Source organism: Garra rufa, chromosome 1 (assembly GCF_049309525.1).
Source record: "Garra rufa chromosome 1, GarRuf1.0, whole genome shotgun sequence".
Classification (NCBI taxonomy): Eukaryota; Metazoa; Chordata; class Actinopteri; order Cypriniformes; family Cyprinidae; genus Garra; species Garra rufa.
In genome coordinates, this window is record NC_133361.1 from 46,632,704 (window position 1) to 46,660,416 (window position 27,713).

The 27,713-nt window shown below is 33.4% G+C and overlaps 1 protein-coding gene across 1 annotated transcript; it reads right to left on the reverse strand.

Moving 5' to 3' along the window:
• stpg2 (sperm-tail PG-rich repeat containing 2) lies at nt 1–26,894 on the reverse strand. The gene is made up of 13 exons (XM_073833317.1): nt 26,060–26,894; nt 24,941–25,050; nt 24,710–24,859; nt 21,765–21,929; nt 19,778–19,893; nt 18,828–18,939; nt 16,783–16,884; nt 16,380–16,539; nt 14,732–14,895; nt 7,606–7,698; nt 1,648–1,816; nt 1,288–1,403; nt 1–135 (listed from the first exon to the last, which is right to left on the reverse strand). The coding sequence occupies exons 1-13, from the start codon at nt 26,163–26,165 to the stop codon at nt 1–3; spliced, it is 1,698 nt and encodes a 565-aa protein (XP_073689418.1). The 5' UTR covers nt 26,166–26,894.
• Nucleotides 26,895–27,713: the final 819 nt, after the last annotated feature.

Below are 27,713 nucleotides of genomic sequence, written 5' to 3' on the forward strand. Positions count from 1 at the left end.
TTAGGCACTGCTGTGGGCGGAGGGTTTTCTCAAAGACCTGCGTGAAGATAAAGATCTCATGCTGGACACCAAAGGATCATGGAGCGTCACATTGAAGGTGCCTTTCAGAACAGTGTCCTTGATGACCGGACTCAACTACAACACACACATCCAGAGTGTGACACAAATGTGGAGTAAATGTATTTGTTTAATACATCTACACTACCAAAAGTTTTTGAACGGTAAGATTTTTTATGTATTTAAAGAAGTCTCTTCTGTTTACCAAGTCTGCATTTATTTGATCTAAAGTACAGCAAAAACAGTAACATTTTGAAATATTTTTACTATTTAAAATAATGCATTTTATTCCTGTGATGCAAAGCTGAATTTTCAGCATCATTACTCCAGTCTTCATTGTCACATGATCCTTCAAAAATCATTCTAATATGCTGATTTGCTGCTCAAGAAACATTTATTATTATTATTATTATTATTATTACTCATTATCAATATTTGAAACAGCTGAGTAAATCTTTTAGGATTCTTTGATAAATAGAAAGATTCTTTTTTTTTTTTTTAAACTTAATACTTTTATTTAGCAAGGATGCTTTAAATTAAATCAAAAGTTATGATAAAGACATTAATAATGTTACACAAGATTTTGATTTCAGATTAGTCTAATCTTCAAAGAAATCTGACAAACTTCTACTCAGCGGTTTTCAACATAATATATATATAAATATGTCAATAATTAATTTTCATTTAAAAACAAATCTATAATTAATTAATAATTAAGGTTCATTAGTTAAGAATGATATATGTTACCCTGGACCACAAAACCAATCATAAGGGTCCATCTGAAAGTTGAATAAATAAGCTTTCCATTCATGTATGATGTTTAGGATAGGACAATATTTGGCCGAGATACAACTATTTGAAAATCTGAAATCTGAGGGTGCAAAATAAATATTGAGAAAATCACCTTTAAAGTTGTCCAAATGAAGTTTTGATACATTTATGGTAGGAAAAAATGATAATTTTGACCCATACTATATATTTTTGAACATTGCTACAAATAAACCCGTGCTTCTTAAGACTTTTGGGTCCAGGGTCACATATAATTAATAAATTATTTAATTAATTAATTTAAATAATAAACAAAATATTTTGCTTACATAAATTACTACATACATATATAAATGTATATCAAATAAATATTATTTAAAATAATATAAGTATATGCATACGCATAATTATATGTATGTATATGTATGTATGTATATAAACATAAATACATGCAATACATACCTCATATGCTCCAGGTCCAGGTGTCTTGTCTTTAGGGCTTTTAAAGCGATCTTCTTTTGAGACAATCAGTGCAAGTTTTGGGTTGGACTTAACATCTGGACTATAATGAGTTGGGCCTAAAAACCACAAATAAACAGCTAGTTTAGCTGAAATACTTGCACATAACTTGCACAGAACGAGCAGACGTTCTCAGTCCCAATTAGACAACTATTAAAGAAATATTAACAAATCCACAACTTTGAATGTTTAGCCATATATAGAGTGTAATATTTTTAGTTTGTTTGTTTCAGTGAATTAACATCAGGCCATAAAGATGAACTTAACGTATGTTCCTTTAATAGCTGTCCAAGATTTGGTCACCTGGGGTGTCGGGGTCGTAGTGGAGGAAGGCGGGGTCTCTGGGGGCGGCAGACAGGAAGCAGCTCTGTCGCTTGCGTGCTTTGTCGTTGCGCGGCCCGCTGTAGTGATGGAGGCCGTGTATCTTCTCGAACGATTCGCACACATTATATGAGCCTGGCGGAGGAGTATCCTGCCAAGAGAAATCTAATATCTAACCACAGCATCATAAACATCACCTGCACAATGTATTTACAGCAGGTACATATGAGGCTGTGTGTGTGTCTGTGCTATAAGTGCATTACTGCAAATACAATTTTTGCTTGTTTTTACAAAACGAATGACAAGTCAGATGCTACAGACGCTGTACATAGAAATTAAACTGCAGCAAACTAGAAACATTCTAGTTATTTAGACATATGTAACTATTGGATATTGCAATACTAACTGGCTACTTGTATAATTGCATTCGGATCATATTGGCATGGTTGTAATCATGTCGGCAAACAACAATCAGTAAACCTCAACATTTAAAAATATAGATGTCAGTCAGGAGTGACAGATCTAATGAATAAATATGCAAAGACGGTTTTGTGAATTAAGCCACGTTCGGGTAACACACACACAGAGTAACATGTCTTGTTTATTGAGCTGTGTAAATAGACATCTGTAAGCTGGGCAGACAGACAGAGAGAGAGAGATTCTCTCCAAACCTGTCAGAAACAAGACTATTTTTAAGACCATTAAGACGTTTTGTATTGTGAAATTAATTCAAGTAATTAAACTAAATTCCCCTTTGTGTGAAAAAAAAAAAAAAAAAAAATCTGTGTAAATTCTACAATATTTATATATTTAATTTACATGTAATATATTTTATATATATTTATATTTAAATTAATAATAATAGTTTATGATAATTAGTAGTATTGTTGTATTTTATGTATAGCACCTTTATATATAAAATTGCACCTTTTATATGTAAAATTAGTATATATTATTATTATTATTACTACACCCTTTATACAAAAATGCAGCTCAAAGTGCTTTATGTGTCAACAAAAAAATTATCAAATCTAGAACAGTAAAAATCAAAGTAAAAACGTAAAATTAGTGTATATTATTATTATTATTATTGTAACCTTTATTCATAAAATGCAGCTCAAAGTGCTTTATGTGTAAACAAAAATCAAAACAAAATGAATCATATCTAGAACAGTAAAAATCTAAGTAAAAATATTATTGCACCCTTTATACCTAAAAATTGCAAAACCTAAAATATATAAAATATAATATAATTTATATATATTTATATATATATATAAATAAAAGGATATACATAGAATATAATAATACTATTAATGCATCACTTTTTACAGTCAAAGACTTTATTTCAGCAATTTTGAAACAAATCAATTGTTAACTAAACTAAATGGTTAACAAGTATTACAAAAAATAAATAAATAAATAAAGGTCTAACTTTCTAAAGCATTATGGTAATTTAGTATAATCATGTTAATCTGTCACGAGAATAATGTCACGATGCAAAACATCACAATGATGCTAAAATTAAGCTTCATTTTCTTCATACACCATAAAATGTCTTTTGATTTTGTGGCGAAATGTGATCAGGGTATGTTTTGGTGGGACTGCCGCAGACAGTGGTGTGTATGTGGTGTTATTTGCGAGGGAGCAGACATGTGTCTAATAAAAGCGTGGAGCAGACGTGAGGCGAGGCACTGAGCTCATAATGAAATATTTGCAGCATCTGCATCGGAGCGTCTGAGTCAAACACTCTCTAGGTTACTTGTGCGTTCTCATATCTTGTGTTGTATAATTACTGATGTTAGATATGGACAGGATTTAATCTGAACTCTCCATGAAGCCAAATGATCAGGGCCTTCCCACATAAAGCAAACACACACAAATCTGAACTTCTAGGACAGTCTGAGTTTGACTTTTTACTGCAAAAACTTGCATTGCTCAGAGTTAGCTCTTTTATAGCTCGATTCTCAGTTATGTTTTAGTTAAAAATCAACTTTTTCCTTAGACGTTTGCTAAAAACTGACATAAGTTGACATACAGCGAGTATGGAGCTAAAACATCAATGCAGAGAAGCTCTACGGAAGCGTAGAGCTGCCACCCAGGTAAAAAAAAAATCTGTGCTTTATCACGTTTGTACAATATAATTATCACGTTTGTACAATATACTATCACGTTCTTACAATATAATATCACGTTTGTACAATATAATTATCACGTTCGTACAATATAATATCACGTTTGTACAATATACTTTTCACGTTCGTACAATATAATATCACGTTTGTACAATATAATATCACGTTTGTACAATATACTTTTCACGTTCGTACAATATAATATCACGTTTGTACAATATAATTATCACGCTCGTACAATATAATATCACGTTTGTACAATATAATATCACGTTTGTACAATATACTATCACGTTCTTACAATATAATATCACGTTTGTACAATATAATTATCACGTTCGTACAATATAATATCACGTTTGTACAATATACTATCACGTTCGTACAATATAATATCACGTTTGTACAATATAATTATCACGTTCGTACAATATAATATCACGTTTGTACAATATAATTATCACGTTTGTACAATATACTTTTCACGTTCGTACAATATAATATCACGTTTGTACAATATAATTATCACGTTCTTACAATATAATATCACGTTTGTACAATATAGGCTACTTTTCCCATTCATACAATATAATATCATGTTCGTACAATATAATTATCACGTTATTACGTGAAAACTTTATTGTCAGGTGCGAAGACGAAGAGCCCTTTAATAATAACATTAACAGTAAAGCATGCATCTAACTCAACTCTGGGTGAAAAGCTTATAATAAAATCGCCAAAATTCGTCTACGTGTTAAGAATGAATAGTATAACACATTTCCAAAGCTGTAAAAGGTTATTTAAAAATAAAGCATTCATTATAAACAGTTTACTGTCTTAAGTATACCCATTTATTTAGTCTACAAATTTAAATAATAATTATAATAATTACAATTATTAGTATTATTTACGGTGAGCATTGCTGTCACACACATAAGAGCCCTGCATTATTGTTTCAGCTATTAAAATAGTCCAGTTTTGTATGTAACGCAAAGTGATTATATTTCGTTTCGTTTTTATTAAGTTAATTTAGAAAAAACGTTTGGAGCATTTTTTGTTCATTAAATATAAGTTTTTGATTTTTAAAGTAACGACCAAGCGGCAGCGGCAGAGAATGAGTTGATCATATTGTGTTTGATCAATTTTGCCTTCTCAGATAATCACGACTTGCCTAAAATAAATATAGATCTAGGCCTAAAAGAGTTAAAGTATAAAACAATGTTCATTTCAACGTTAAAATAATATAAATGTGCGGTATTAGGCACAAATGCAATCGTTTGTACGGAGAGCCGCTTTGCAGGACATGGAGGAGCCAGCACAATCACTTGCATTTTTGCAGTGGAAACAATTTAAAATATTCCGTCATTTTTGTTCATAAAGGTACGAGTAATACATTATTCGGAACTGTAAAGGGTCTACTTTTATTTGTGTGCACTCACAATATCAACAAAACGTTGCAAACGGTGCTTGAAACGTTGAAAACAAACATGATCCCCTCATGTCATCTCAACAGGAGTTCTTCTCAGCAAAACTCAGCAAATACATAACTCACAGACAAGATACATGTATTTATAGAAAGCTTTAAATTATTACTTAACGAAATAGAACAAATCAAAAACAAAAACTATTTCTGTAGTCTGTAAAGATTAATTTTTCTCTAAAGGCGCGTCCAAATTAAGAGGAAATGGCGATCGGCAACTTCATCCTTGCTAGACACTGACTCAGAAAACACAAGCGTTTTAGCCTTTATTTTACAATAATTACCAATAGGATAAAACACAGGCGGTGAATATAAACACTTTTATATTAGTTTAATGTTGAAATTAACATTGTTTTATACCTGAACTTGCTTTTGTATATCAACATGCTTTAGACATATTTTATTTGTTATTTATACTAGTAGCCTGTTGTGATGATTTTTCACGACCCAGATTTTTTGGTGCCCCCCCAGGCACTTGGTGCCCCATGCGCAGTGCGTGGTGTGCGTGTGCGGAGCGCCGGCGCTTACAATTATATTGTAAGAACGTGATAATTATATTGTACAAACGTGATATTATATTGTACGAACCTGATAATTATATTGTACAAACGTGATATTATATTGTAAGAACGTGATAATTATATTGTACAAACGTGATATTATATTGTAAGAACGTGATAGTATATTGTACAAACGTGATATTATATTGTACGAACGTGATAATTATATTGTACAAACGTGATATTATATTGTAAGAACGTGATAATTATATTGTACAAACGTGATATTATATTGTAAGAACGTGATAATTATATTGTACAAACGTGATATTATATTGTACGAACGTGATAATTATATTGTACAAACGTGATATTATATTGTAAGAACGTGAAAAGTATATTGTACAAACGTGATATTATATTGTACAAACGTGATATTATATTGTAAGAACGTGATAATTATATTGTACAAACGTGATATTATATTGTAAGAACGTGATAATTATATTGTACAAACGTGATATTATATTGTAAGAACGTGAAAAGTATATTGTACAAACGTGATATTATATTGTACAAACGTGATATTATATTGTAAGAACGTGAAAAGTATATTGTACAAACGTGATATTATATTGTACAAACGTGATATTATATTGTAAGAACGTGATAATTATATTGTACAAACGTGATATTATATTGTAAGAACGTGATAGTATATTGTACAAACGTGATATTATATTGTACGAACGTGATAATTATATTGTACAAACGTGATATTATATTGTAAGAACGTGATAATTATATTGTACAAACGTGATATTATATTGTAAGAACGTGATAATTATATTGTACAAACGTGATATTATATTGTACGAACGTGATAATTATATTGTACAAACGTGATATTATATTGTAAGAACGTGAAAAGTATATTGTACAAACGTGATATTATATTGTACAAACGTGATATTATATTGTACGAACGTGATCATTATATTGTACAAACGTGATATTATATTGTAAGAACGTGATAATTATATTGTACAAACGTGATATTATATTGTAAGAACGTGATAGTATATTGTACAAACGTGATATTATATTGTACGAACGTGATAATTATATTGTACAAACGTGATATTATATTGTAAGAACGTGATAATTATATTGTACAAACGTGATATTATATTGTAAGAACGTGATAATTATATTGTACAAACGTGATATTATATTGTACGAACGTGATAATTATATTGTACAAACGTGATATTATATTGTAAGAACGTGAAAAGTATATTGTACAAACGTGATATTATATTGTACAAACGTGATATTATATTGTACGAACGTGATCATTATATTGTACAAACGTGATATTATATTGTAAGAACGTGATAATTATATTGTACAAACGTGATATTATATTGTACGAACGTGATCATTATATTGTACAAACGTGATATTATATTGTAAGAACGTGAAAAGTATATTGTACAAACGTGATAAAGCTCAGATTTTTTTTAACCTGGGTGGCAGCTCTACGCTTCCGTAAAGCTCAGATAATTTGTTCTGAGAAGAATTTGGTGAGCAATCTTTAATCTCTATTGGTTCTGGCAAATCTAAATAAATTGTGAGAATGTTGTAATCTGATATGTTAGAGGGAAAAAAAGAAACGTCTGAGAAGCAGGGAAGTTAGTAAAAGCATGAATTTGCGCTCTATTTCACGTAGGAGAAACAACTGAGTTATTGAAGAGATCTCGCTTGTGATTTTGCTTCCCTATAACAGTCTAAAGATGATTTCGGAGTGTTGTTTGTGTCTTACTTTGGCGAAGAGTGAAACCACAAGTCTGTCCGAGGCAGATTTAAAAGCAGCTGTACTCTGTTTCTTATATAACGCTTCAGTTGTTTTCTCCACCTGCAGCAAAACACAAAAGAAAGAAAATATACAAGATCACTACATGCTGTTACTACAAGCTGCTATAGAATACTTGGTTCTGATTGGACAATCACAGCATTCCAGTCAAATATTTAAGTATAATGACCAATTCATATTAATGAGATTCAATTAGCCCTTATATATTATACTTGCATGGCAGCTGTTGATTATTGTCTACTTCCCATGTAAGAAAAAGCAGTAGAAATTCTCCAAAAAATCTCTTCCATGGAAGAAAATGAATTTACCCCTTTTGGGAAATTTTATTTTAAAACTATATTTTGAATTTGTAAAAATTGTAGCTTCATTGAAATGGTACAAAACCTGGCGACTAGGGGTTGGGTCGACAGTGAACTACAAACGAATTACACGAACTAGCTCGTTTATTTTAATAAATGAGGCATACAAATACAGCAGAAAAAAAATCTAAATCATTTTAATTAAATTAGATTAAATAAACTACACCAAATATGCCTTTTTCATGATTTTACCAAAACGAACAGAGCTTGGAACAAAAAACAAGTTTAAATATGAATTCTGGACATTTTTGCTTGAGATAATATATTTTTTTCCATCGAAATACAAACGTACAGTACAAAGCCTAGTATACATTATAAATAACAGTTTATCTTTCAAATGCATCGGGAATACGGAAACACTTGGATTTGTGCCGAATTACAGAAGTACGTGAGCCCAACACCTGCTATTTTTAGTTTCGCTTTGTTTTGGTTTCTTAACTTTATATGTGACCCTGGACCACAAAACCAGTCATAAGGTTAAATTTGACAAAACTGAGATATATACATCATATGAAAGCTCAATAAATAAGCTTTCTATTGATGTATGGTTTGTTATGATAGGACAATATTTGGCCGAGATACAACTATTTGAAAATCTGGAATCTGAGGGTGCAAAAAAATCAAAATACTGAGAAAATCACCTTTAAAGTTCTCCAAATTAAGTTCTTAACAATGCATATTACTAATCAAAAATTACATTTTGATATATTTATAGTAGGAATTTTACAAAAATCTTCAAGGAACATGATCTTTACTTAATTTCCTAATGATTTTTGGCATAAAAGAAAAATCAATAATTTTGACCCATACAATGTATTTTTGGCTATTGCTACAAATACACCCCAGCGACTTAAGACTGGTTTTGTGGTCCAGGGTCACATATATTTTGTTTCATTCCTGTTCTGTTCTGAATACCATTACATTTAAATGATTCGTTTTGGAGTCAGGGTAACTAACTTATAGCAATGTTTATAGTGTTTATAATGTTAAAACATAATTATATTTTGCTTGATTTGGTATTATTTCTGATATTACACTTTCTCTCTAAACATTCCGCTGCTCATTAAATGCGTTTAGAGAGAGTGGGTTAAGCAGTAGGCTAAGCAATCAATGAGAGCGATTTTGAACTTAAAAAAGCTGATTGGTCGAAAATATGTTAAGGACCAACACACATCCTCCAAATACATCTACATAAAACCCGCGCTTGCTCTTGTCTCGTATGCATGCAAGCACTGTCACGATCTAACGCACTTGATAATGCCGGATCTTTAAAAACAAATACCGGAACGCAAAAATCCAAAATCTGAAATTTTCCGGAACAGGATCCGGCTCAAATTAAGCACTGGTGGAAACGGTAGGCTACAATTAATTAATTCGTTATGAATTAATTATGTAACAACAACATTTTTTGTGTGTACAAAATCTACAAATCTGCCACAGTGCAAAAAAGTAAGCAATAAAGATGTGAAACTTTAAAACATCAAGAGTGCAAAACCCAACACATCCAAATTAGTTAGAAGGCTGAAATAAGAGGCTGAAATTAAATCAGACCCAGAAGGCCTCAATTTGATAAAACATTCCTGTTTATTTTTGTTACATTTTTATAGAATTTTGATGTTTTTTGTAACAAAATGTTTCCTCTGTGTTCAGGTTTGATGGTAGTATTAATAATGCAAAAACTTACACTTCAAATCATCATTTCAAACAAAACAAATCTAAACCTTTACAAAAAGTTGTCTTTGAGAATGTCTAAATATATATCCAATTCCACAACTTGATAAAAATCAGTATTTATGTCTAAAATCATCTAGGCCTTTTATATAGGGTTACAGTGGTGTGAAAAAGTGTTGGCCCCCTTCCTGATTTTTTTATTTTTTATTTTTTGCATCTTTGTCAAACTTTAATGTTTCAGATCATCAAATAAATTTAAATATTAATAAAAGATAACACAAGTAAACACAACATGCAGTTTTTAAATGAAAGAGTTTTTTTATTATGAAGGGAAAACAAAACCCAAACCCAAATGGCCCTGTGTGAAAAAGTGTTTGCCCCCTAAACTTAATAACTGGTTGGGCCACCCTTAGCAGCAACAACTGCAATCAAGCATTTGCGATAACTTGCAATGAGTCTGTTACAGCGCTGTGCAGGAATTTTGGCCCACTCACCTTGGCAGAATAGTTGTAATTCAGCCACACTGAAGGGTTTTCGAGCATGAAACGCCTTTTCAAGGTCATGCCACAGCATCTCAATAGGATTCAGGTCAGGACTTTGACTAGGCCACTGCAAAGTCTTTATTATGTTTTTCTTCAGCCATTCAGAGGTGGATTTGCTGGTGTGTTTTGGATCATTGTCCTGCCGCAGAACCCAAGTTCACTTCAGCTTGAGGCCACGAACAGATGGCCAGACATTGTCCTGCAGGATTTTTTGGTAGACAGCAGAATTCATGGTTCCATTTATCACAGCAAGTCTTCCAGGTCCAGAAGCAGCAAAACAGCCCCAGACCATCACACTACCACCACATTTCACTGTTGGTATGATGTTCTTTTTCTGAAATGCTGTCTTACTTTTATACCAGATGTAATGGGACACACACCTTCCAAAAAGTTCAACTTTTGTCTCGTCAGTCCACAGAGTATTTTCCCAAAAGTCTTGGGGATCATCAAGATGTGTTCTGGCAAAACTGAGACGAGCCTTTATGTTCTTTTTGCTCAGCAGCAGTTTTCGTCTTGGAACTCTGCCATGCAGGCCATTTTTGCCCAGTCTCTTTCTTATGGTGGAGTCATGAACACTGACCTTAACTGAGGCAAGAGAGGCCTGCAGTTCTTTAGATGTTGTTGTGGGGTCTTTTGTGAACTCTTGGATGAGTCGTCGCTGCGCTCTTGGGGTAATTTTGGTTGGCCGGCCACTCCTGGGAAGGTTCACCACTGTTCCATGTTTTCGCCATTTGTGGATAATGGCTCTGTGGTTCGCTTTAGAAATGGCTTTATAACCTTTTCCAGACTGATAGATCTCAATTAATTGTCTTTCTCATTTGTTCCTGAATTTCTTTGGATCTCAACATGATGTGTAGCTTTTGAGTATCTTTTGGTCTACTTCACTTTGTCAGGCAGGTCCTATTTTAGTGATTTCTTGATTGCGAACAGGTGTGGCAGTAATCAGGCCTGGGTGTGGCTAGAGAAACTGAACTCAGGTGTGATAAACCACAGTTATGTTTTAACTGGGGCCATGTGGGTTTTCCCTTCATAAAAAAAAACATCATTTAAAAACTGCATGTTATGTTTACTTGTGTTATCTTTGATTAATAATTAAATTAGTTTGATGGTCTGAAACATTAAATTGTAACAAACATGCAAAAACAAAATCATTTAGGGGCCAAAACTTTTTCACATCACTGTATATAGGAATCTAGTGGCTAAACCATGTAACTACAGATGTTTCTCTTATTTTACTTCCACCAGATGGCACTAATCTGGCTTCAAAAATGTAATTTTAAAGGCATTATCTCTATTTTAACATGAAATACTGCCCAAATTGAAAGTAATACAATTTTTTTTTTAAATGAGGTATTATTTTCAGCAGAAAACATTGATCATAATAATTGTATAAATATTAATTAGTACCATGAAATTCTCTCAAAATACAAAAGAAAAAAGAATAAAAAATATTATTGAACAAGAGAAGACCACACGACTCCCAAATGAGGAGCACCAGAGGGTTAAATGCATTTGGAACAACTTGGAGGTGATTAAATGATGACAGATCTTTCATTTTTGGGTAAACTGTTTCTTTTTATTAGGTGCAGTTTTAGCAGCTCTGAGGAGTCTGTGTGGTCTCTGCTGGCAAAAAAAAAACTCCTCTCTGGTTCAGCTTATAATGGAAAATCATAATCTCCACTATCGTGACGCCAGAGATAAGATGCAGCAGGTCCTCATCTCAGACTCAGGTTAAGTTCAGAATGAAAAAGTAGCTTTCTGCAAAATAGGCACTAGTTTTAAGAAACTTCACTAAATTGCAATGAAGTTGCAATCAGTATTCAATCAGTGTTGGGTAAGTTACTAAAACTGTATTAATTACTTCTAAAAAGTATTGCATTACTTATTAATAATTACTTTCTAAATCCCATATCAACTTTGACCAGTTAAACAATACAAGAATAGAAATGAAGCTGCTCTTTTAATACAAAATTGCAGGGGAGGGGAGAAGGTTACATTAAAACACATTTTAGTATTAGACATTACATTTTAATGATAAATTCACTTGTTTAGCATATTTCTAGCATGATTAGCTTGTTACTAGCATGATTATGTTGCAGCATGCAGCTAACATGTTTTTAATGTGAATTAACGTGTTGCTAACATGTTTCTAGCATGATTAGCATGTGTTAGCATGCCTTTAACATGAATTAACATGAGTGAAAAAATACAGTTAAACACCACCTACTTAACAACTTTTAGCAAAAATCCAACTTAAGCCAGACAATTTAGCAAAGAACAGTTAAAAGCAGCTAAAACTATCAGATTTAGCTAATAAACCAGACAAAGATAGGTGATGCAAAAAAAAAAAATGTTTAAAGCAAGCTAAAACCAGCCAATTTAACAAAAACAGATCTACATATCATAACGAAGTTTGCTTTTGTTGTTATTTTCGGTTCATTTGTCAGACTTGCAATGGAAGGTTTAATCAAGTGCATTGCATTGTGGGAAACATCATCCCCCACAGTGCGCTCTGTTTGCATATTGGACATTTTGGCAAAGGCAGCAGGTCATCCGCATGTGCACCTGACGGACACTACTGTTCAAAAGTTTGGGGTCAGCAAGAGATTTTTTGAAAGAAGCAACTTTTCTTCAAGGATTGATCAAACGTGTGAGTAAAAAAGTGTGAGAATCGACAGGGCCGGCAGGATCCATTCACTGCTCTTATCTATGCAGGCAGAGACCATGAACGAGAAACAAAAGCACAGGAGAGTCCATAAAAGACCTCCACTGGGGTCCATTCAGTTCAGGAATCAGGCCAGCTGGACACTCACACTGGAAATGATGGACGTTTTTGAGGAAAACAGCCCATAAAGTCCAAATGTCCTGAGTTTACTGTCAAATACTTCAAAGGGAGCGAGGGATTTACCAGCCACAGCACATACTGTTATCATTCTGAATCTCTTATTCTTACAAATATCTACCATGGTAACCACAGAGTTTGCCAAAAGACCACAGTTACTATAGTTACTGTTACTACAGATGAACCATAACTAGATCTAAGGAAAATGTGGTCCAAAACTTCATCCACTGATGCTACAAAGATGCTGCTGCTAGGGTTTTCTGGGTGGTGGTTGCTATGCAGTTGTTGTAAACGAGTTTTATGGGGTGTTTCAGTTTGGCTATGGCGTTGCTAAGATGTTCTGGGTGGTTGCTGTCCGAATCTTATAGTGGTTGCTATAGCGTTGCTAGGGTGTTCTGAGTGGTTGCTATGTTAAGATGTGGGTAGCTGCTATATGTGGTTGTTAGGGTGTTTTTAGTAGTTGCTATATTGCTAAATTGTTCTGAGAGGTTACTATGGCATTGCTAGGGTGTTCTGGGTGGTTATTATGCTGTTGTTAGTGAGTTTTAGGTGGTCGCTATGGTGTTGTTAAGATCTTGTCGGTGGCTGCTATATATGGTTGTATGGGTATTGGGTGGTAGCTATAGGTGTTTTAGGTGGTTGCTACGCTGTTGTCATGAAGTTTTAGGTGGTTGCAATGTTGTTGTTAGGGAGTTTTAGGTGGTTTCCATGGTGTTGCTAAGATCTTAAAGGCGCAGTACTGTATGTAATACTGACAGCTAGTGGTTGAAATGGGTACTGCAGTCCAAATTCAGAATATTGGATAGAGTTATTTCTACTGCTCCTCTTCCTTCTGAATCAATGTTCACATGGGTTGCCAGATTGACAATGCACAACAGAAACAAGTGCAATTGACAATACAGGTGACAAGCCCTACACTGTAAACTAATGAACTGATTTATCAGTGTTTTAATATTCCTTGGTCATAACGTTTTCTAGATGGATACTGGGGCTTTTTAGGTCAGTTCTATTGCTATGATATACTATTTTTTTTTCCAACCTGGGCAACTGGCAACCCGGTGTGTCAAAATCCTATTGGGTTAAACCAGAAGTGGGCAGAGTCACACAAACCAAAACAGAAACGGACATTCTGAAACAGAACACACATTTCAAAGTAGAATAACTAAATGTAGCATTGCTTTTTAGAAAAAAAAAACTGAGCTATAGTATTTTTATGTTTTAGTACAGTCCAAAAAAAATTACATACAGCACCATTAAATCTGACCACTTAGAAAAGTAAAAAAAACAACTCTCCTCAAAAGCCAACAAGCAATTCAAGGCTGCATTCACATCTGCTGCATGAATGATTGATACTTCATTTAAAAACCTCACCCTGAATTTGAGCAACAGTAATTAATAGTGACATTTGCCATTAAGTGGAGCAACTGCTGTATTTGGGCTAAACCTATGGTAAATTTTGAAAGGATGGGCTCTAGATTGTAGACTGACATTTAGTGAATGCTGAGAAATATTTAGTTCAAGGGGATTTATGGAAGATTTATTCGATTCATTGGATGAAACTCTCTGAAAAGTCTGAATAAGCTCCCAAGGGCGCTGGCAGATTAGCGCACAATAGACAATAGACAATGAGTGCACACTTTCTGGGTTGAAGAAGTACTCACCTTGTACTGAGTGGGCCCCGGGCGGCTCATTTCCTCTTTGCTGGGGAGAAAAAGCCGGCGTGGTGCAATAGAGCCGAAGGCGCCCTTCCTCGTGCTCCCCTGACAGGCTTTCTTTAAACTCTCATAAGCCAAGCCATACTCAAACACATTATAGGCACCAGGACCTAGCAAAGACATGCACGAGTAAGATGATTAGTTACTACTGGAACTGCAGATATTGATTGCGACAAAAGGTTATTAAATAGTACGATTTTTTTAAATGTTCTTTAATGAAGTCTTTTCTGCTCACCAAGCTTACATTTATTTGATCTAAAGTACAACAACAGTAAAATTTTTAAATATTGTTACTATTTAAAAAAAATGCTTTCTATTTGAATATATTTTAAAATGCAACTCCAATCTTCAGTGTCACATGATCCTTCAAAAATCATTATAATATGCTCATTCACTGCTCAAGAAACATTTTTTATTATTATTATTAATATTTAGAACAGTAAATTGATCAAAAGTGATGATAAAGAGATTTATAATGTTACAAAAGATTTCTATTTCAGATAAATGCTGCTCTTCTGACCTTTTAATTCATCAAATGAAAACTGCAAAAAAAAAATTAAAATCAAAATTTTCAACATAATAATAAATGTTTTTTGAGCAGCAAATCAGAATATTAGAATGATCATGTGACACTGAAGACTGGAGTAATGATGTTAAAAATTCAGCTTTGAATTCACAGGAATAATTTACTTTTAACAGAAAACATTCTCAATACACAAGAAAACAGTTACTTTAAATAGTAAAAATATTTCTATATTTTACTGTTTTTGCTGTAGTTTGGATCAAATAAATGAAGGCTTGGTGGGCAGAAGAGACTTCATTAAAAAACATTTAAAATCTTAATGTTCGAAAACTTTTGACTGGTAGTGTAAGTTTTTTTGAAGCTCACCAAGGCTGCACTTATTTGATAAAAATCCAATAAAAACACATGATTGTTCAGAATCATTCTAATTTATATATTGGAAAATGTGATCAAATGTATTTTTTAGGATTATTTGAGGAATACAAATTTCAAAAGAAGAGTATTTATTTATAAATACACATGATTAAATATACACATTTAGTAACATTTTAAATCAATTTTGATCAATTTGATGTGTCTTTTCTAATCCAAAACTCTTTTAAATCAGATTAAAAAAAGGATTTTTAAAGCAACAATTTAAAAACAGGTTACCACTTTTAGTTCATTTTGATTACTTTGAATGTAATTACTGATAAAGAAAATTAAATTCGAACACAAAATCAAAAACACAGTTCAATGGACACCAACAAAAACTGGCATGCTATTTTAAATGTACTATGATTTGTGATACATTGATTGTAAATTTGCATACTAGAGAGTATACAATTCAGAATGTATCTTAAGTGTCTTGATTGGTTGCTTTGAAAGTGGTTTGAAATCTGATTGGCTGCTGTTGTAACGCATTTGTGTAGCAGTATGAAATCCAGTGATAACTTTGCTAACCTCATGTTTGTCTCACTGGCAAGCAAAGTCCAAATCTGACCTCTGACTGCGTTTCACAGATAAAAGACATTTTGCATTCAGAATGCAGAACAAATTCACATTCACGCAGAAAAACACGCAGGCACAAACCTGGTGTAGCATTCGATCTGTTTTCTGGCAGGAAGCGTACAGCTGTCAGGCCGAAAGGATTCTTCTTCACCCCTTTGCCTTTCTTCAGGATCTCCAGAGCACAGCGCGGGTCATCGTACGCACCTACAGGGGGCGTTTCATCCTTGACCGAACTGAACCGCTACAAGAAACATGACAGTACTGAGATCAGATGAAAGTGACATGAAGAGGCATTCACATTCACAACACATTTTACTTCTGTCAGATGTAAGAAGACTATGAAGACTATTTAAACAACATGCACTTATGGGTTGTGCAAAATAAGATCAAAAATGTGTATTAAATAGTAAATAAGGTCTAATTTGATTTTATGTGACTTCAGGAAAGTTTATGAATGTCAAAAAATAAAGGAAAGTGTTGTTGCCTGAGCTTGAGACAGGAAGGGTGGGCTCAACACAGGAACATGTGGGTTGCTGTGGGTCTCAAACTGACTCTTTATGTAGTATTGCCCTGGACCTGGAACACCCTAAAATACACATACACACACATATATTAAAAAAAAAGTGCACATCATGAAAACAAAAGTTATTTGTATGCATACAGAAAAGCATTCATGCAGAAATGCATCTAACCTTGAGCTCAAATCTTGTTGCATTAGTGCCCTCTACAGACTAAGCAGAACATCTACATGCAAGCTTGCAAAATAACACTCAGAAAAATCAAATACTTTGAAGTTTACATATGTGACCCTGTACCAAATAAGCACCTGAATAAATAAGCTTTCCATCGATGTACGGTTTGTTAGGATAAAACAATATTTGGCTGAGATACAACTATTTGAAAATCTGGAACCTGAGGGTGCAAAAAAAATTGCCTTTAAAGTTGTTCAAATGAAGTTCTTATCAGTGCATATTACAAATCAAAAATTAAGTTTTGATATATTTATGGTAAGACATTTACAAAATATCTTCATGGAACATGATCTTTACTTAATATCCTAATAATTTTTTGGCATAAAAGAAAAATCAATAATTTTGACCCATACAATGTATTGTTGCCTATTGCTACAAATATACCCATGCAGGGACACATATAAATACTGTATCAGTTGTGACTCTATATCTCTAAAAAAAATATGTCTTAGTATCATAATATTTAAATACATAGTTTTAAGATCAAAGCTCTATAGTTTCATAAGATATAATGCAATGCAATGCAATACAGTGATAACTGAGAGATAACAAATAAACATTCCTCAAAAGCCTGATGATCATATTTGATATTTATTTTAACTTGATTTTTCTAAAAATGATGTATGGATAATCAAATAAACCTACGTTGCTATAGTCCAGTAAGTGTTCATCATGAAATATTACTCACAATATAAAGTTTTTTCTTATGTTTACTTTATAAAAACAAGTAAAGATTCTGCCCTTAGAAATTTGTGCATCAAATATGATACAGCAGGTTTGATGCCTCACGTCAGTGTGTTAGGAAATGTTTGTAAACTGTCATTATTTGTGCATTTTCACTTGTGCATGGCTTTAGTGACACAGAAATGACACACTTCAGCGTTAACTTGCAGCTTCAGGCATCAAATGTCTTTGTGAACAGAAAAGCACCAAATGTCCAAAACTATCTCCTCTGATACAGTGGTGGTCAAAAAAATTGATCTAAGTCAGTTATTTCTATCTTTTGCTGTAGTGTGTCAGTAGGAAATATCAGTTGATATTTCTAAACATTAATTTCACCATTAATTGTAATAACCCAGTCAGAGTCTGACAACAGCCAGTGCTTCACACAGAGATCTGATCTCATCATCAACCAGTCTGTCTGGAATGACATGAAGAAACAGAACAAACTGAGGCAGACTAAATCCAGAAAAACTGTGGCAATGTCTCTAAGATGCTAGAGACCTACCTGCAAAGCTACCGGAAAAACTATGCACAAGTGCACCTAGGGCAAAAGCTGCTTTAAACCAAAGGATGATCACACCAAATGTTGATTTAATTTAGTTAATAGAAATTAACTGATAAAGAAAATCCATTAATGACATTGTTTTCGACAGCATCCTCATTTTACAGCACTTTTACACAAGTGCCTAAAACAGTACTGTAGTTTTGCAGGTAGGTTTCTTGAAGCATCTTGGAGACATTGCCACAGTTCTTCTGGATTTAGTCTGTCTCAGTTTGTTCTGTTTCTTCACGTCATTCCAGACAGACTGGTTGATGATGAGATCAGATCTCTGTGTGAAGCACTGGCTGTTGTCAGACTCCTTGTGCAAACAAAAATCTCACTGGATTATTACAATTAATGGCAAAATGAATATTTGGAAATGCAAATTGATATTTCCTACTGACACACTACAGCAAAAGATAGAAACAACTGACTTAAAACCATTTCTAGCTGCTGAAAATACTAGTGTTCTAATATGTAACAAACCAAATACAAATGTTATGAGGTTTAAACCTTCTTCTCCTCCTGTAGAGCCACCAGCTCATGGTATCGAGGGATGACCAGTTCTGAACGGCTTCTCTGCTCTCGCATGAGATTCACATTCTCGTAGTGGACAGTGTGATCCCTGATAGAAACACAAACACACATAGAGATGCACAAAATCAACCATTTAATCAAACACAAAATACAGTGCTGCAGGGATGATGTACTTTTGGAAACTCGGAAACCAGTTTTAACCACTTCTAGCTCCATCGTCATAAAGTTTTTGAATGGGTTTTTGGTTAAATTCTTGAAAAATATTCAAAATAGCTCAGAGATGTTCTCACTTTTTATTCTGCAACATAAAATACATCCGTAATACCCCCTTGTGAATTTTTAAGAAGCTTAATGGCTAAACGTTGAAGGACTGTGGAGTAGTTCATCTATGACCAACATTCAGCTTTTTACTTCTGCCGATTATATTTAGGCTTCAAAATTCATAAAAGTTGGGTTAATTTGTAAAGATTATCATGATGAACAAAACATATAAGGATCATACACTTTTGTTGGTCACAAAGTTTATTTTCTGTAATAAATTAATAAATTCTATTGGGTTTTGTCGAGGGTGAACCAGGATGATGCTCACTGCTCAAACAAAACAATCTATCTTCCAGCAATTTTATGTCAGTATATGGCAAATCCAGTGACTAGGTTTTCCTAAAAAGCTTATCCCAGTATCAACCCTGCGTCATGTAAGTGTGACTCCCTTAATTTAAAGAAGTTAGTCAATAATAATAGATTTATCAGGTTTATCAGGTGGTCAGAGAACAGACTGCGGTTGGTCCGTGGGAGTGCTGTCTGTAAAATTTATTCTGAAGCATCTGCATTGGCAAACCAGGTCCAGATGCTTCAGAATAAATTTTGCAAGACAATGCAAATGCTGTCGTGTTGCATCTGAGAACATATCCGTCAAACAAACTCACTCTTGTAGATCATACTGTCCCGGTCCAGGTCCGTCTCCACCCTTTACCTGCTCTCTCCGGCCCGACATCTTTGCAAAGTGCACACCTTTATACTTCTGAGAGGATGACAGCACCTCCTGCAAAACATCCAAAAAATAAATAAATCATTTTAAATATATAGTTTTGCAATTTCAATCCTTTCACCTTGGATATTTCGTCCTCAGGCCAAGAATCAATTCTCACTTATCAGCGCTTTCACTGGACATAATAAAACAGACTTATGCTTTAAAGGAAAAATATAATAGCGCATACTTTAACATTCAAAGTCCACAAAAACCATTTGCTGTAGGGCAATTTTATGCAAAGGTCATTCTTATCATGAAAATGAAATACTATGTAACCACTCTCACTGAATTTTATATTTGCTTTGTTACATCATATACAAGGTGTGTGCCAATACACGCAACAAAAGGGACTAGATAGACTCAAGGTTTCAACAAAATGTTATCATTTAGCAATTTCCGGAATAACAAGGGAATGACAGAGCATTGTGTACACTTAGCTTGCTTTAACACCAAAGCTCTAGAAATGTATAAGCCTCATATTAAAACTAAGCTGCAAAAAAATATCATGAAATATCATCATTAGATTATCTAAACTCTCAGTATATTAAAAGTAATGCTTCAGAATGTCTGCTAAATTAATAAGAGAAATAGTTTAAATGCTGATATTTGTATGATGTAGACTGTACCTAAAATATAAAATGAACACATTATCAATATTATTAGATAAATAATTATAGATAAATGCTTAAATGCTTTTTAAATGTGTTTTTTTTTTTTTTTTTGGCAATACATTTTTAATTTGGCAGATTTAGTAAGTACGGCTATCTTTTATAGTATATTTGGAAACCTGATTTCACTTTGATCATATATTCTTGATCATAATTTGATCATAATTATCTGATAATACAAATAATTTGTATTTTTAAAATTTTTAATTAACCTTAATTTTTTTTAAACAAAACGTTTTTAATTTGCCTAATTCCATAAGTTAAAATAGCTATCCATCTTTTCTAGCATATTTCAAAACTTGATTTCGAGCTAAAATTTTAGATATTTTAAATGAATTATATATTATTTATAAACAATTATTTAAAACTGTTTTATATTTATATATAAGACATAATTGATTAACATTTATATATATATATTATAAAAAGTTTTTTAATATTTCATTTTTTTTTTTTTTTTTTATTATACAATTTATTTGTATTTAATACAAATATTGATTATTAGCTATAATAAATGGTTACTTTTCATTATAAATTGTAAAAGCATTGGCCAAATTTTCTATATCAGTGCATTCATAATGAAACTTTGATGAAAATGGTTAATTATGGTTAATTGAAGCTCATTGAGCTGCATGTTTCATGTACACTATGGCTCAGTAGGTTTAAGGCTTCAGTGAAACAAAATGCTACAAAAGTGTAAAATACAACCCTTTTAATTTACAAAAAAGACAAAAAAAGACAGAACGTGTAATCAACAAGCAAAACCTCAGAGAGAGAGAAAAACAGAGATGCACCATGACGGATGGCCCTGCGCTTTGATAAAGAGTTCTTCCCCCTCTAGAGGAAGCTGGCAGCTCAATGGCAAATGAAAGATGATTTGATTAAAGCTGAGTCCAGCATCTGCTGCATTATTGTAAGTGAATATTGAAATATAACGCAAAGAATAATTACCCAGGGTTTTCGGTCCTGACAGTAAAATGGATGAGTGCTGCGCTTTGTGACTTTTTAAAATAATGCAGCGATCATTAGTAATGGAAATAGGCCCGGCACTAATGATGCAGAGCAGAGGGGCATTAGACGCTCTTCTGTTAATGGACACATCTGACCTCACACACACACTAACTCAAGTATGCACACTCAAACTACTCCATTAGACGTGTATCTTGTTCACCGAGTGCACATCCATTTACACACACTGCTGGTAATCGGTCTGACCGGTACGGGGGTGTAGAAGGCCGGGCCGAGGGTCTGGTCTCTGGTGGGGGGTTTGTGGCGGTGCAGGACACCTTGAGCATCCTCTTCATATCCAAACGCCTGTCCGGGAGACGGGATGGACGGGGCATCAGGAGTTAACAGCAACCTCACTGCTTTAGAGGCAGCCTGCAGACACTGAAATGGGATTTAATCAAATATACCTATCAGACCATAAACAGAGAGAGATTCAATACAGCTGCATGGAAAAACATGTGTGAACCCTTTGGATTTACCTGGATATCTGCAATAATAGCAAATTCAATTGCATCCTTAAAATATTATTGAATACACTGTTCAAATATTTTGGGGAAAGTTGTTAGTGTGAAATTAATGTCAAATAGGTTTTAGCATCTTTGTGCAAAAAAAAATAATAATAAAAAATAATATATATATTACAGTGGGTACGGAAAGTATTCAGACCCCCTTAAATGTTTCACACTTTGTTATATTGCAGCCATTTGCTGAAATCATTTCAGTTCATTTTTTTCCTCATTAATGTACACACAGCACCCCATATTGACAGAAAAACACAGAATTGTTGACATTTTTGTAAGTTTTTTTTGTAAAAGAAAAACTAAAATATCACATGGTCCTAAGTATTCAGACCCTTTGCTGTGACACTCATATATTTAACTCAGGTGCTGTCCATTTCTTCTGATCATCCTTGAGACGGTTCTACACCTTCATTTGAGTCCAGCTGTGTTTGATTACACTGATTGGACTTGATTAGGAAAGCCACACACCTGTGTATATAACCTTACAGCTCACAGGGCATGTCAGAGCAAATGAGAATCATGAGGTCAAAGGAACTGCCTGAAGAGCTCAGAGACAGAATTGTGGCAAGGCACATCTGGCCAAGGTTACAAAAAAATTTCTACTGCACTTAAGGTTCCTAAGAGCACAGTGGCCTCCATAATCCTTAAATGGAAGACATTTGGGACGACCAGAACCCTTCCTAGAGCTGGCCGTCCGGCCAAACTGAGCTATCGGGGGAGAAGAGCCTTGGTGAGAGAGGTAAAGAAGAACCCAAAGATCACTGTGGCTGAGCTCCAGAGATGCAGTCGGGAGATGGGAGAAAGTTGTAGAGAGTCAACCATCATTGCAGCCCTCCACCAGTCAGGGCTTATGGCAGAGTGGCCCGACGGAAGCCTCTCCTCAGTGCAAGACACATGAAAGCCTGCATTGAGTTTGCTAAAAAAAAAACCTGAAGGACTCCAAGATGGTGAGAAATAAGATTCTCTGGTCTGATGAGACCAAGACAGAACTTTTTGGCCTTAATTCCAAACGGTATGTGTGGAGAAAACCAGGCACTGCTCATCACCTGTCCAATACAGTCCCAACAGTGAAGCATTGTGGTGGCAGCATCATGCTGTGGGGGACAGGACGACTGGTTGCGATCGAGGGAAAGATGAATGCGGCCAAGTACAGGGATATTCTGGACGAAAACCTTCTCCAGAGTGCTCAGGACCTCAGACTGGGCCGAAGGTTTACCTTCCAACAAGACAATGACCCTAAGCACACAGCTACACAGCTAAAATAATGAAGGAGTGGCTTCACAACAACTCCGTGACTGTTCTTGAATGGCCCAGCCAGAGCCCTGACTTAAACCCAAATGAGCATCTCTGGATAGACCTAAAAATGGCTGTCCATCAACGTTTACCATCCAACTTGACGGAACTGGAGAGGATCTGCAAGGAGGAATGGCAGAGGATCCCCAAATCCAGGTGTGAAAAACTTGTTGCATCTTTCCCAAAAAGACTTGTGGCTGTATTAGATCAATAGGGTGCTTCTACTAAATACTGAGTAAAGGGTCTGAATACTTAGGACCATGAGATATTTCAGTTTTTTTTTAGATAAAAGATATAACATTTAAAACACATTTTAATTTATTACAAATTATAAATATTATGAAATAAACTATTGTTATGAAATATAAATTGTTTTAAATATAATTAGTTATATTTTCATGACAAATATAATTTGTTCTAAAATATAATTGACTGCTATTTGTTGCAAAATATAATGTTATATATATTAAAACATACTTCTAATAACAGTATATTTAGTTATATTTATATTTTTGTGTATAATTTATCATTTGCTGGGTAATATAATTTGCAACATTTTTATAACAAATTTGTTATAAAATTTAATTTATAAAAATCTGTTACAAAATATCATTTGTTATACTGTTACATTTTATCACACTTGGATAAATGTTTATCTGTATCTTTTTTAACTCATAATAATACAATTAAATTATAGACCATATGATAATCCAGACTTTTATTTTGCTATATATTATAATTTGTTATATTTTAAAAATATATATATTATTTTTTTTGTTTAAAATATTATACATTTAAAATGTAATTTAATTTGTTACAAATTGTTTCTAATTAAAATATTGTTATGAAATATAAATAGCTTTTTTGTAGTATCTTATGTTATATTTTATACAAAATATAATGTTAAATATAATGAAACACATACTTATATTTATAGTATATTTAGTTATATTTTGATATTTATATTTTTGCTGTGTTATTTATAATTTATACCTTGTTGTATATTTTTTTTATAATTTGCCATACTTTGATAACAAATTAGTTATAAAACATAATTTATTGCAATTTGTTACAAAATATAATTTGCTATATTGTTACTTTTTTGCAACATAACAGTTATATGTGTCTTTATAACTCATAATAATAAAATATAAATATATTTTGCTATATATTATAATTCATAAAATTCGCTTTAAAATATCTTTTATTATAATTTGTCACAAAATATAATTTTTTATACTGTTACATTTTTAACAACAATAAACGGTTGCATGTATCTTTATAACTCATAATAATAAAATTACATTATAGTCCATATGATAACCCAAACTGTCTGACCTTCTGGCTCGTCTCTGGATTGGTAGTTTTTTTCCCCACAGGTGAAACATCATTCATAACATTGTATGCTCCTGGTCCCGGCACATCTGACACCACCTCATCAAAGCGCTTGGAGCGATTCTGAAGACTCTTTCCTCCCAAAATATGATTCTGCAATAATCCAGTAATGAGTCTGCACTCGTTATGACATGTTAACTGATTGACCACAGTGATGGTAAAACCATAACATACCCTGGTAATGCCACTGTTGTAATGTCCTGGTCCAGGAGAGAAGAGACCACTGGACGACCCCAGGAACCCAGACTCTCTATTGGACAGCGAGAGGAAGGGGGCATACGAATCTGAAAAAAGAGATCAAAAACAATAATTTTATTTATATATTTAAGGTGAGACACTGCAGGTGAATACTGTAAAAAAAAAAACGAATAGTTATCACCTTACTCAGCTGATTGATTACATTGATAACTGCAAACATTTTTTGTATTACAAGTTTTCTAAAATGTTAGGTTTAAATATTCAAACGAGTCATTATTTAATAAAATATGCGCAAATTTGCATGCATTTCTGGTACAAAAATCGAAAAACTGGATGAGGTCAGTTTCAAAATATCTCATTTCATCAGAAAAAAAATAATATATATATATATATATATATATATATATATATATATATATAATTTTTTTTTCTTTTCTTTTTTGGGGGAATAAAATGTATAAAATCAAGCAAATGATATATGAACAAATCCCTCTGTAAAAACCTTCAGGATATAGACAAGAATAAAAAGTAAATTTTTAAGTAAGGTTTGTTGTGTGTAAGTGTTACTGAAGTGGAGATTTATGACTCAGTGTAGGAGAAAAAAACTAATTTTGAGAAAAGGCCTTTAAAAATATGTATTGTAATTGAAATCTATAGACACAAATAGATAAAATGCTATAAAAGAAACACTTAACAGTGTTTTTTATGTTTTCTTTCCACTAGTCTGAAAAAAACACTTTATGAAAAACCAAAAAGCCCAAAATCTCAAACTTCATAGGTGCATGGAAAAGTTTTTAAATGTGCTATAATGACCAAAAAGGACTGCACAATCTTAATGCGATATGAGGAACGTTTTAAGCTCTATATTCTAGTCTTTCCAGTAACGTTAAATATAAGCTATGTTCTGAAAACAATACAATAAAACATCAAGAACTATAGCAACTTAAGAAATCTTTATAGGAAAAATTGATCTTGAGAAGAAGAGAGTTCTGCAAAGAACCACTTAAGAACCTCTTAAAACGTCTTAATAGTGATTCATGTGCTGCTTGTCATGTTTAAGTTTTAAAAAATGACTATTTCATGTCAAAAACTTACCTCTTTTACCGCTCAGAGACCCGCTGATATTATACGACCCTGGTCCAATTTCAGACGTGGTCCCGCTTAACGTCAAATGTGTGAACCTGGGAGCTCTATCATACATTCTGGTTAATTATTTATATTATACAACGATGAAACGTGTGTAATTAACTAATGTAACACTGTGAGAGCAGTGAAGTGTTTCTCTCGGTCACTTCACAAACTCCAGTCAGTGGAGCGCGTCGCCGCGTTGCCTGGACGCCAATTACGAATACGTCGGTGTTCATGAATATTAATTAGGTAATGGAGACGTTGCTGAAGGAGCCAGTCACTTAACCCAGAGCCATATAAAAAGAGAGTTGCGACACTCCCATAGGCTTCCATAGGAACTGAGGAATGCGGAAGTAAAGCGTGTCATGGAGCGGTCAATAGTTCCAAACAACCAATAGCTCCTCCATTGAAGCCCATTCATTTCAGCGCTTCTCAAGCACAGTCGCAAGTATATTGAAGAAATTACTGCATTTCTTTACATTTTAACGCATCAGTTGACCTCTCGAAAAACTGGCCAATAGTGGTGTTTTATGAAGCGTGTTATAGTTAATGTTTATCGTTAAAAAATAAACAGTTAAACTGTAAATGCAGCTGGATAACATGAGAAACACCGTAATAGCGACCATAACCAGATACTAGTTGTCATATTTTTATGTTTTTAGTCTTTCTGCAATCTTTCTCTCACTGTAGGAGGTTGAATGAGTTTCAGTAAAGACTGCATTCAAGAAACACGATAAAAATGTATGCTGAATGCAATTCGTTGCCTTGTGTTTTTTTAAACATTATTTTCATCTTTTCTATTATGTTAAATGCCATTTTTGCTTGCCTTTTATAATATTCACTTATGTTGTATATTTGAATATCATAACGAGAGTAAATTACTTTTTTTTTATTTAACATTAAATCGTTAAATCGAAACATACTGTATAAAAAAGAGTGTTTGATCATGTCCAAATACACATGCAGATGTATTAAACCTTACACTAACTGTAATCTAAATACTATATTAGAAAATTTTATCTTTTAAATGGTCAGGATCATTATTGCACATATTAAGTACAAAAAAACCTCCCCAAAATATTTACTAAATAGAACTTAACTATATATATTACAGTTATTTAATTGAATAAAAGTTACACTTAAGGTGTTTTGGTCACATTTGACTGCCAAAGAGTATGAGAACATATTAATTATGTCTCTTTATCACTCCCCTGAATAAAATGCGATTGTAAAGCGTATTCAGAGAAGTTATCAATACACAATCAATGCACATTATGTGTTAATAATTACTCGAAATTGCTGCAAATATAGTAAAACTGCTGTCTATCCTATTTAACTCCATTCAAACACATTGACAGCGCGGAGCTGTTTGGAACTATTGAGAGCTCCATGGACCACGTGACCGTGCGGCGGCGAGATCAAAGCGTGTCGCAACTCTCTTTTTATATGGCTCTGACTTAACCTCAACAACCTAGTTAATATTCATGAGCTAATTCGTTGCTTAGACACTGAAACGCGGTCAAGGGTGGAAAAACACTAAACTATGTGGAGAAAATCGTGTCTAACATCATTTAAAGTTACCTCAATGAATAAATAAACAGACAAACAAACAAGCGGACAT